Below are 12,314 nucleotides of genomic sequence, written 5' to 3'. Positions count from 1 at the left end.
GGAATATTCCCAACCCAGGAAACACTGCCCTTTTCTTCACCACGACCCTGGCGTCAGGAGACTGGCTTTACTGCGTGTGAGTGAGAGCATCCAAGTTTGGTTTAGTAACCCTAATAATAAAGATTCTTTTTTAAAGACTGCAAAATATGTTTCTCTGACTTTTCTACCAGTACTGGGAACAAAGGTGAGCCCAGGGCCAGAGCCCCCCGTCTGCCCTGCGGGGTCTATGGCCCAAACCCCAGAAACACGGCCAGGGGCAGGACGGGTATCTCAGCTGAGACAGTCCTCATGCAAGGTCTGCTTGGTGTCTCTTTGAGGGAAACACACATTCTGAAGCCAGATTCTCCGCCTTCTCCTTGGGAAATTCAGCAAAGGATAACACGAAGCTCAGAAGAGAGGCTGGGGGAAAAGACTGGTGCCACAGAGCAAGAAATGTGGTTGTGAATCAGCTCTGCGTGACCAGAATTTGCAAATACACCCACTCCACGGAACGTCTTGAGTGCTGCTAAGAATATGTCTGGTTAAACGATGTGTTAAATTCTGGAAAACAGCTATTTTCTAAGCCATTCTCCAGAGCAAAATTATTTAAAAGTAAAAAGCAATACGTGAACTGTGAACTTCCAGATGTTCAACCTGGTTTTAGAAAAGGCAGAGGAACAAGAGATCAAATTGCCAACATCTGCTGGATCATCGAAAAAGCAAGAGAGTTCCAGAAAAACCTCTATTTCTGCTTTATTGACTATGCCAAAGCCTTTGACTGTGTGGATCACAATAAACTGTGGAAAATTCTGAAAGAGATGGGAATACCAGACCACCTGACCTGCTTCTTGAGAAACCTGTATGCAGGTCAGGAAGCAGCAGTTAGAACTGGACATGGAACAACAGATTGGTTCCAAATAGGAAAAGGAGTACGTCAAGGCTATATATTGTCACCCTGCTTATTTAACTTATATGCAGAGTACATCATGAGAAACGCTGGGCTGGAGGAAGCACAGGCTAGAATCAAGATTGCCGGGAGAAATATCAATAACCTCAGATATGCAGATGACACCACACTTATGGCAGAAAGTGAAGAGGAACTAAAGAGCCTCTTGATGAAAGTGAAAGAGGAGAGTGAAAAAGTTGGCTTAAAGCTCAACATTCAGGAAACTAAGATCATGGCATCCGGTCCCATCACTTCACGGCAAATAGTTGGGGAAACAGTGGAAACAGTGGCTGACTTTATTTTGGGGGGCTCTAAAATCACTGCAGATGGTGACTGCAGCCATAAAATTAAAAGACACTTACTCCTTGGAAGAAAAGTTATGACCAACTTAGACAGCATATTAAAAACACAGAGACAATACTTTGTCAACAAAGGTCCATCTAGTCAAGGCTATGGTTTTTCCAGTAGTCATGTATGGATGTGAGAGTTGGACTGTGAAGAAAGCTAAGTGCTGAAGAATTGATGCTTTTGAAACTGTGGTGTTGGAGAAGACTCTTGAGAGTCCTTTGGACTGCAAGGAGATCTAACCAGTCCATCCTAAAGGAAACAAGCCCTGAATATTCATTGGAGGGACTGATGTTGAAGCTGAAACTCCAATACTCTGGCCACCTGATGCAAAGAACTGACTCATTAGAAAAGACCCTGATGCTGGGAAAGATTGAAGGTGGGAGGAGAAGGGGATGACAGAAGATGAGATGGTTGGATGGCATCACCGACTCAATGGACATGAGCTTGGATAAACTCCGGGAGTTGGTGATGGACAGGGAGGCCTGGCATGCTGCGGTCCATGGGGTTGCAAAGAGTTGGATATGACTGAGCGACTGAACTGAACTGAACTGAATAATGCAACTATTAAACGTATAATTATTTTAATAACTACGGAACATTTATATAGCAGTAGCGGTGTCTTTAGTTTAATAGCTCCTGCAGTAATTCCTTCTGTGGAAAGAACCAGAGGCTGGTAAAAAAGAATATGGCACATCTTTAAATTGACATCCATATGATATTACTTCTAATATGTTTGACTCGAGCTCTGTCACTTGGAAGATACATACACCTCATTTGAGTCTGATCAGCTGGTGTTTAGAAAGAAAAGACGCAACAGTATAAGAAAGCTTACCTAGAATGTAAGCGGTAAATGCACCCCAGGGCGTGAGTAGAAAATCAAATCAGCACTGGATAACAATCCATCGTGACTGTTTTTTCCCCAACAATGCAAGGATCATCTGATGTTATAAAACGTATTAATGCAATTTACAACCTCAGTAGGTTAAAGGAAACGATTTGGTTATCTCAAAGCAGAAAACATGTTGGTTAGAGTTTAACAGCAATTCTTGGTTAAAAGCAAGCCAAAACAAAACCTTTTATTTAAATAGAAACAGAAGGGCTTTCTTTAACCTAATGGAATGTATAAAACCACAATTTCCAGCAAAAATCATTCTTAAAAGTGCTGCCATCCTTAACTTTGTTCCTTTTTTTCCCCTGAATTTTTTCTCTGTTGCTGGTTTTTAATAATTTGCTATTCATGTCCTGGTGTAGTTTTCTTCAGCTTCCCAGGCGGCTCAGTGCTAAAGAATCTGCCTACCAATGTAGGAGATGAAAGAGATGTGGGTTCAATCCTTGGTGTGGGAAGATCCCCTGGAGAAGGGCATGGCAACCCACTCCAGTCTTCTTGCCTGGAGAATTCCATGGACAGAGGAGCCTGGCAGGCCGCAGTCCTTGGGGCTGCAAAGAGTCGGACACAACGGAGCACGTATGCACACACAAAGAATAAAGCCAAAGGACGGTGTGCGGTCAAGGTTGTCAAAGTGGACTGTACTCACAAGGTTGGTGAACATGTGGGGACTTGGGGAGAGCGTTACACCTGGCACAGACGTTTCTCAACCCTTCCCATTCCTTGCCCTACACAGCTCTCCCACCTGGCTCTTCCTTAGGTATAATCTTTATAAATCGCCCGCGATCGAGTGAGTAAAATGTTCCTCAGAGCTCTGTGGGCTGCTCTAGCAGACTAACCAAACCCGAGGAGGGGGTCACTGGAACCTTCATCTTCAGCCCAGAGGGGAGTGGTCAGAGTGCGGGTAAGAGCTCCAGTTGGCATCTGCAGTGGGATCTGGGGGCAGTCTTGTAGGACGGGGCCCTTCACCTGCGGGGTCTGGAGTGTGGGCTATCTTGCTGACTGGTCCATGGGCTTGGGGAGAGGTGTGTCCTGGCGTTAAGTGGAGTGTTGTGTACGAGCCAGTCAAACCCGGTCGGTTGGTTGCACAGTGCAGACCATCACTGACTGGTTTTACTCTGTCCCCTCAGTCACCTGCTCGAAGGGGCTGGGTGTTCAGCCCCAGCTCGAATCGTAGGTCTGTTCTCTCTCCTCTCAGCTCATCAGCTTTGCTTCTTGTGCTTGGAAGCTCTGACATTGGGTGTGTACACATCTGGGGAGAAGCAGGAAGACATGAGGCCTTCCCCGGTGGCTCAGACAGTAAACACTCTGCCTGCAACGTGGGAGACCCGGGTTCGATCCCTGGCCTGCGAAGATGCCCTGGAGAAGGGAATGGCCACCCACTCCAGTGTTCTTGGAGAATCCCATGGACAGAGGAGCCTGGAGAGGTGGCAAAGAGTTGGACACGACTGAGCAACTAACATTTTGAGAAATACCAGGGGGAGATGGGGTCACACCATCTTGTCCAGATTGAAAGTCTGGCCACCATGGTCTTTTGGGAAAGTTTCCTATTAAACTCTGCCAGAGTTGGCTCTGCTTGCTTTCAATTGACTATGTTTTTCTTGTTTTTTAAATTAATTTTTAGTTGATCTACACTGTTGTGTTAGTTCCTGCTGTACAGCAAAGTGAAGCAGTTATACATGTGCATATATCCTCTCTCTTTAAGATTCTTTTCCCATACAGGCAATTGTACTGAGTAGAGCTCCCTGTGCTGCACAGTAGGTCCTTATTAGTTATCTATTTTATATATAGTAGTGCGGCTTCGTCAGTCCCAGCCTCCCAGTTTATCCCTCCCCTCTCCCCCTGGTAACTATGTTTGTTTTTTTTACATCTGTGACTCTATTTCTATCTTGTAAATAAGTTCATTTGCACCATATTTTTTTAGATTCCACAAATAAGCGATATCATATGATTTTGTCTTTTGCTGTCTGACTTCACTTTGTATGATCATCTCTAGTTCTGTCCATGTTGCTGTAAATGGCATTAATTCATTATTTTTTATGGCTGAATAATATCCCACTGTATGTATGTACCACATTTTCTTCTTTAAACAAAGCCTTTTATTTTGTACTGGGGGATAGCCGATTAACAGCACTGATATGGTCTCAGGTGAACAGCGAAGGGACTCAGCCGTACATATACAAGTATCCATTCTCCCCCAAACTCCCCTCCCATCCGGGCTGCCACATAACACCGAGCGGAGTTCCCTGTGCTATACAGTAGGTCCTTGTTGGTTATCCATTTTAAATAGAGCAGTGTGCGTACCACAGCTTCTTTATCCATTCGATTGTCGATGGTCACTTGGACTACTGTGTTGCTGGCAGGAGGTACCCACTAGGGAGCTGTCACACCATCTTGGGCTGGCCCAGACGTCTGGGGAGATGGAGGCCCCACTGGGTGGTGGTGATGGTGGAGAAGGTGGGGTCACAGGATGGGGGTGCCGGGGCAGCCATGCTGGCCGCTGGTGGTCACCGAGCACTTCCTGTGCGGACGCTGCTCCGGGAGCAGGATGGCTGATTTCTCCCTCCATCCTCACTGGGGCCCACGGGGTCGCCCCTTCTGCGTGCCCCATTTTACAGGTAGGGGACAGATGAGGAGCAGTGACAGCGGGACATCGAGCAGGCTGGCCTGCAGCCCCTGCCAGCACCTGGCCGGGATGGCCGCTGCTCTGGGTGGTCACAGAAAGGTGCTTCCGTCCTTCCCACTGCTTGGGGGCTGGGTCTTGGCCTTCCTCCTCTTTTCCTGCCTGGGAGCTTTCCCTCTGGAGGGGTTTGGTGTCAGCTGAGAGCTGGGGTGTGGAGCCGAATGGCCTGGGGCCTGGTCCAGCCCTGAGCTGGACCGTCCAACTCCGTCCTCCTGCCTCTTACAGAGAGAAAGAAGCATCCTCAGTACCATGCAGGGGCTTAGGAAGCCGAAACGGCAGAACGTTTCTTGCTCCCCTTTCTCTCTTGGGGCATGGATCAGCCCGGCCATGGCTCCCGTGGGGAGGGGGCCCTGAGCTCCAAGAGGGCGGGGACAGCGGCCCTGCCTCTTTGATGCTGTCCCTGTGGATGCGCCCACAGAGCAGGCCGCGGCTCCTCCCCGCCCTGGAGCTCCAACAACCCCATCTCTGGGGAGGGCAGGAGGGGCCAAGAAATCTATTTTGTTAAGAAACATAAATGAAAATGTATGATTTCCAGGGTGAACAGGCCTACCAGCAAATAAGGTTTCCGCAGCCCTGCGATAGTAGAGGTGGGTGAAGTAAAGGGAAATTGCATCCGACAGCCCCCGGGACAGAGGAGGCTGCGCCAGGGGCGGGGGGCAGGCAGACATCACCCTTCCCAGTCGGTCCTGCCGTCACCCTCTGAGCCGTCCCTGCCTCCACCTTCTGCCCGTCATCCAGGAAAGACTCAGAAGGGAGAGCACAGGCTTACACCTTTATTGCTGAAGGAGAAGCGGCCCTGAGCAGGAGACCCCAGGAGGGGCCTGGAGGGGCCTGGGTCCCAGGAGAGGTGACCTCGGTCCCGGTCCCTCCTGGTCCCCTGATGAGGGAGGAGAGGGTGACGTCGTCTGTCCCCAGAGGAGCCAAGGCTCTTGGGCCCTGAAATGGACATGGGGCTCCCCTGTGATTCCTGGGGCACCTGCCAGACCCTTGCCAGCCTCTCTGTGGCTGGGGGTTCAGGACAGCCCTTCCTTGGGAGAAGGACCCCCCTAGCCTCCCCATTAGGTGCCCACTTCCTGGGCCTCCACCTTGGCCCTTAGGTCTGCCAGGAAGGAGGTGGAGGAGGTCAGCATGTAAGTGAGGCCAGGACACAGGTCACCCCACAACAGCAGGCATGCGGCCAGCCGGCTCTGCAGTTGCCAGGAAGGACCCCAGCTTCCAGCCATTCCCAAGGTGGGATCCCGGGCCTAATGGGGGGTCCTGGGCCCCACCAAGACCCCCTACCCCATGTGTGTGCCCAGGATGTGGGGCAGGGCAGGCAGCTTACCCCAGAGGTGCCGGCAGGGGCTCACCTAGATGTGGCACTGCTCTGTGGGGGAGGGAGAGCCGTGGGGGGGCATCAGGATGGGACTGGACACCCCAGGACAGAGGGAGCTGGGGAGCGGGCCCCCACAGGTTGCTGCACCCCAACCCCTCCTCCCGGGAGGCCTGGGGAAGGAAGAGGGGTGGCCGAGCTCACCCGCCCCCTGGCGCAGGTCCAGGACCATCTGCACATGCTCCAGCAGCGACGCCAGGGCCCTGGCAAATTTCTCCATGGCCTCCTCATCCATCTCGGGTCCTGGCCGTGGGGCAGGGCGTCAGGCCCTGAAGCAGCCCCAGCCCCGAAAGCCCAGAGACCCTGAGGGCTCCACCCGGGCGCGAACCCAGGAAGGAGGCACCAGTGTGCTGGGGCTCGAGGAGCTTGGTCCTGCCTCTCCTCCCAGGGTGGTCTGCAAGCCTCGGGCCCCTGCCCGACCCCCTCAGCCCCGTTCCTCTCCGCTTCCTCCCTGGGGCGGTGCAGGGGTGTCTGCACGGTCACGGGAGGAAAGGCTCCCCCTGCCCCACTAGCCTGGTCTCCCCCCCCACCCCTAGTGGGTTGACAGGACCAGGAGCCGCGACTGCCCGGTGCTCACGGCCCCCCTGGGAGCAGGGGCAGCATCACGGCTATATTTCCTTCAGCCAGAAGGTCGCCCTTTAAAGTTGCTTTCATATCTGAAAGTGTTCTGAAGTCATTAAAAATCTCCTCCTAGAAGACTCCTGGATTAATATTAGCCAGTTCTGCCCACTGGGCAGCGAGGCCCCTCCTGGGGAGAGACCACTGAGCCTTCTGCCTCAGCCCGCTCGCCCGTCCCAGACCTTGTCCCAAGCACTCTGCCCCCTACGTGTCACATACATCTGACCACCAGTGTCTGGCGCCAAGGCTGGGACCTTGGCTTGCGTGTCCCGTGGGGGCCAGTGAGGCATACCCCTCCCCTTCCTGCCGCCAGGGGCCGTGAAGTTTGGGCATCTCGAGTGCCCCTTATTAACAGTTGCACCAAGGGTGCCGACTCGGTGAGGCGCAGCTCCTCTGGACACGCTCTGCAGGGTCCCCACGTACCCAGACACTGGCACATCACGCTGCCCTCATCGGTGGGCATCGGCCCTCCATGCAGAAGATCGTGTAGCTGCTGTAGTCTGTGTCCGGCACAGAAATCTTCCTTTCCCCGTGATCTGGAAAAGGGGCCGGAGTGGAGCCTGAAATCTCTTCTGATTCCCTCCACCACAACTGTCGGGGGGCCCAGAGCATCGCCTGGGAGTGCTGTTTCCCACGGCAGCCACTGGGCAGGCAGTATCCTCTCCAGACACCCAGTGAATGCCCTCTCTACCAGGTGCGGAAAGCCCACCCCTGGCTGCACTAGTCTGATGGACCCCCAGCCAGGACACTTTCGACAGCATCATCCAGCTGACACCACCCCCTCCCACACTTGGGCCGAGACTGGCGACAGCTCTGACACGTTGATGCTACGGCAAAGCCGCTCTGTGTGCCCACCGCCTGCTTGGGCAGACTCTGCTTCCCGTGTGCTGCACGTGGCGTCCATTCAGTCAGTTATTCCTCCAAACCCCCAGGCACTAAATCGCAGGTGGGCCCCCTCCCTGGAGGTAGGTGCCCAGGTCTCTGAGCAATCAACAAATAATTCAGGATGGAACTTGAGTCCGGAGTGATACATGGACTGCAAAGAGTGGAAGACAGAAGGGAGAGTATTTCAAGAAGAAGGGTGGCGATGGCTCTGTCTTTCAGAGGTGGGGGGACCTGGGGGAGCGTGGGGAGACCCTGCATCCTTGGGGTCCTCATTCCCTGCTTAATTGGGAGCAGGACGATGGTAAGTCCAGACACCTTCCCAGGCAGACCCGAGGTCCTGCAGGTGAGGAGCAGGGGATCCCCACCATACCCACTGCCTTTCAGAAAGAGGATGGGGGAGCCTTCCCTGGTGGCTCAGTGGCATAGAATCCACCTGCCAATGCAGGAGACACAGTTTCGATCCCTGGTCCGTGAAGATCCCGCAGGCTGCAGAGCAACTAAGCCCGGCACTGTAACTACTAAGCTGCGCTCTAGAGCCCAAGAGCTGCAACTACCGAGCCCACGGGCTGCGACGACGGCAGCCGCGTGCCCAGAGCCCGTGCTCTGCAACGAGAGAAGCCCCGGCACCGCAACTGGAGAGTAGCCCCGGCTCACCGCAACTAGAGAAAAGCCCGTGCCACGAGGAAGACCTGGTGTGCCCCCAAATAAATAAATAAATTAAATGAAATATATATGAAAACGAGGCCGTGACAAGCAGCAGAGGCGAGAGGCCCTGTGGATCGGAGAGAGGGCGGCTGGGCCCTGGCATGGGGGCTGGATCTGGGGGCACAGGGTATGTCCCAGGGAGGCTGCCAGGGCTGGGGTCGGGGGGCAAGGCCTGGAATGTTCCAGAAGCAGGTTCCAGATCGGAGAGGCAAATGCACAGTGCGCCCGCCCACCGGTCTGCTTTGTTTTGGAGATTTTTAAGGAGCCGCAGGCCAGTTAGTGAACAGGGAGCTGGTCATGTGTCTGTCCACCGAACCCACCCCGCGGTGCACAGGATGCCTGCCCCCTGCCCTCCACCTTCGCCAAGCAGGCAGTGCCAACGGGGCAGGAGGGCGTGGGGGCCTCAGGCCTCGTCACCCCAAGAATGTCCTCCGTGGGGGCAGGAAGCAGGGCCTGGCGTGCAGCCCTAGGCCACAGACTCGAGCCGACTCCTGTTGCCAGGACGGTGAGCACCTCAGAGTGTTGGGCGGGGCCCTGTGTGGACCGCGGCTGCCCCAAGGGCACGCGGGGCCCGGGCTGGGCCACTCACAGTTGACCGTGAAGACAGCAGGGTCCTCCGTCTTCTGGGCCATGAGGGTCTTCTCCACACACTCGTGGTTTTCCCTGAAAAGCCAGGTGGTTGCGGGGGAAGGGGTTATTCATGAGCCCTGCAGAGGGACAGGAGCTGGGCTCCGAGAAGTGTCCACAGGGCAGGCGGGCACCTGGGCTGGCCCTCCATGGACCCCAGCAGGCGACCCAGGAGATGGACAGCCGGGCAGGCAGAGCTGGCCGGAACCCAGCAGGCCAGTGGCCTGAGGCCCAGGGCACAGGTCATCTCAACACTAACCCCGTCCGCATGGGGCTTGGACACAGCGCCTCCGAGGATGCTGGGCTCCTGAGGGCTCAGAATTCCTCAAGTCTCCGCCCCCCTTCTCTGGGACAGACAGGACTCCTGGCAGCAGCTGCCCAGGCCCGATGCCCAGCGTCCTGCACACAGGTCTCTCCCCACACCGACCCCAGGGCCACTCCATGTGATGGGCTTTTTGCCCCACGGCCCTGGGCTGGGCTCCGAGGGGACAGGGACCTCTGAGCCCCGTTCCCCGTCCCTGGGGCCTTGGTCCCACCTACACCCCACCCCCGGGGGAGTCCACAGCCCTGGGGACGGGGAGTTCCACGTTGGGGGGGAGAACACCCACCGTTTCTGCAGCAGGATCTCCAGGTCGCCCTCGGGGGTGGGCTTCAGGTCCTCCACATACACTCTCAGGGGGCCGCTCTCGGCGTCCAAGAGGAGCATGTTGCTGGCCGCCATGGCCACCGTGTGCCACATCCCCGCCACCTGGGGAGGGACCTTGAGCTGCATTCCGGGGGCGGGAAGGGGGCCCGAACCCCACAGTGGGCCCTCTGTCCCACCCCAGCCGGGCCTGGCTGTCTCCTACGTGGCCAGGGTTCTCAGGAAGTATGATACACGCGGGTTCCGGGTGCACTTGGGGACCACCTGCTGTGCGCGGACACGTGGGTGGGAGGGGGGAGGTTCTTGAATATTTGGAACAACCCCTGTCTTTGCCTGCCCCGCTACCCACTCACTGTCCTAAGTCAGCCCCCATTCAGGGTGTGGACCCTCTGAGGACGAGTCCATCCTGGGATGGAGGGGGAAACGGGAGAGTCTGGGGACCAGGTGGCTGGAGACAAGTCCTTCCAAAATCTGCGGGACCAGGTGGCGCCCCCAGGACCAGCCTCCTCTGGTCCCGCGTTAGACTTCTGCAGTCCAGGCTTTCCTGTCCCCTCTCAGCCCCGGACCCCAGCCCCTGGCGCCCACCCTCCACCCCAGACCCCACACCTTTCTAATGTCCAGGTCTCCTGCCATCTGGGGGATGTAGGCAGCCTGGATGCCACAGGCCAGGGCCAGGCCCAGGGCGAGCAGGAAGCACTTCATGGCTGCCGCCAGGGTCACACTTCTAAGCTCAGGAGAGACGGGAAGTCCGAAGCAGCGGGCTTGGGGGCTTATATAGGAGGAGGGCCGGCCGGCCAGCCCGGGCCGGGCCGCCCACCCCCGCCTCGTGGTGCCCCGAATCACCCATGACTCATCCTTGGGGCCACAAGGGCACTATCTTCCAGGACATCACAAGGCCCTCCCTCTGGACCGTGTCATTGTCTTCCGTCCGAGGCCAAGCAGGTAGGCCCCCCGTGTCCTGGGCCCCGACAGTTCCTGACAGGCCCTAGTCGGGGAGGGTCTGGGCTTCGGGTCCAGGCTGGCTGCCAGCATTGGAAACACTTCCTGGGTCAGGTTCTTGGACTGTGATGGGCAGGTGAGAGCCAGCACCGAGGACAGGGTGTCCTGGAGGGCGGATCCGTGGGTCAGCCAGCGACCAGAGAGCCCCGTGCCCGCCAGGACCCAGGGACATGGCCAGGGAGTGGCCGTCTGCGTGCGCAAAGGGCTCGGGTCACTGCACTCCTCACGGGTCCCCTGTGTGAGCTGTCCCCGTGGGTGTGTGCCTGGTTCACAAAGCTGCCTGAGTGTGCACGGCCTGGCCATGCGTGCTCCGTGAGCGGGTGGCCCACGTGACCCCCACACACACACATCTTGCTCCCAGTCATCATCCGTGGGAAAGGCCAACATCCTGTTCGAGGTTCAAGTGGTCCAGGGGCACATTCCAGGGGGCAGTGCCAGCTCCCGTGGTCAGAACACACAGGGTGCCCAGATGGCTCTGGCCCAACCCCCACACTGGAACCTTGTCCCCTTCCGGTGCCACCCTCTCAGGCTGGCTCTAAGTGACTGCAGCATGGGCAGCCGCCTCCTTCGCCCCCACCCCCAGCCCATCCGGGACCTAGGCCTGCTTCCATCTCTTCTGCAGTGGTGGCACCTTGCACGGTCTCGAGCCCCCTATTTGAGCAGGGCCTGCTTCAGGAAATGCTGGAGCAGGGGGCCCACTGCCCCTAAATGAGAGCATGTCCCAGAGATGAGAAGCAGAGACAGGCAGGCAAGGCTGCCGGAAGATTTATGCAGGGAGGCAGGCATGGGGGACGCGTGGGGGCAGGAGAAGAGACTGGAGGGGGCTGGCACCCCAGGGGATGCAGACAGGCTGGGCTCCCTGGGCACAGAACGGGGCATGGGGTGGACCTGCTGAAGTGCAGGGGAGGGGGCTGAGGATCCAGGAGTCCAAGTCCCCAGGTGGAGCAGCTCGCTGAGGCTGAAAGCTGCCCCCCTGAACCCCTACACCTGGGCTCCTGGAGCTACGCGGGGAGGGGCCTTTGGGACCACAGTCCAAACGCAAGAGATGGGGCCGTGAGGGTGGAAGCAGACCAGGGGCCTCCGCCCCACAGGTGCCTCCAGGAGCCGAGAGGAGCTGGGCCCAGATTCTCCGCCAGAGCCTCCGAAGGTCCTGCGTGTCCCACACGTGGTCGTCAGACTCCCAGCCCCCGGACTAAGAGGCAGAGTGTGCTGTCTGAGGCACTGGTCCAAGGCAGTCTGCTCCTGCAGCCCTGGGAGCTTCCTGGTGGTAGGTTAAAACAACACACATGTTCTTACAGCCTGGATGGATGAATGATGAGTGGGTGGATGGATAGAGAGGCTGACGGAAGGATCGATGGACAGACACAGGGATAGATGGAGAGATGAGTGAATGGAGAATGGGTGGGCGGATGGATGGATGGATAGAGAGGCTGACGGAGGGATGGGTGGGTGGATGAATGGATGAGTGGATGTGTGAGTGGATGGATGGATAGAGAGGCTGACGGAAGGATGGATGGACAGGCAGATGGACAGATGGAGAGATGCGTGAATGGAGGATGGGTGGTTGCATGGGTGTGAGGACGGATGGATAGATGGATGGATCAGTGGATGGATGAGTCTGTA

The 12,314-nt window shown here is 56.6% G+C and overlaps 1 protein-coding gene across 2 annotated transcripts; it reads right to left on the bottom strand.

Annotated features, from left to right (window-relative positions):
• Window positions 1–4,210: 4,210 nt before the first annotated feature.
• Window positions 4,211–10,442, bottom strand: LOC100848610 (beta-lactoglobulin-2). Of its 2 annotated transcripts, XM_059891871.1 has the most exons (4): window positions 10,299–10,442; window positions 9,658–9,797; window positions 9,012–9,085; window positions 4,211–7,368 (listed from the first exon to the last, which is right to left on the bottom strand). In XM_059891871.1, the coding sequence occupies exons 1-4, from the start codon at window positions 10,392–10,394 to the stop codon at window positions 7,271–7,273; spliced, it is 408 nt and encodes a 135-aa protein (XP_059747854.1). In that variant the 5' UTR covers window positions 10,395–10,442; the 3' UTR covers window positions 4,211–7,270. The 2 variants fall into 2 exon arrangements, with proteins under 2 accessions (XP_059747854.1, XP_059747853.1); XM_059891870.1 differs by having other exon boundaries at window positions 5,902–9,085.
• Window positions 10,443–12,314: the final 1,872 nt, after the last annotated feature.

This window comes from Bos taurus, chromosome 11 (assembly GCF_002263795.3).
Source record: "Bos taurus isolate L1 Dominette 01449 registration number 42190680 breed Hereford chromosome 11, ARS-UCD2.0, whole genome shotgun sequence".
Lineage (NCBI taxonomy): Eukaryota > Metazoa > Chordata > Mammalia > Artiodactyla > Bovidae > Bos > Bos taurus.
This window is presented reverse-complemented; position numbering and strand designations above follow the sequence as displayed.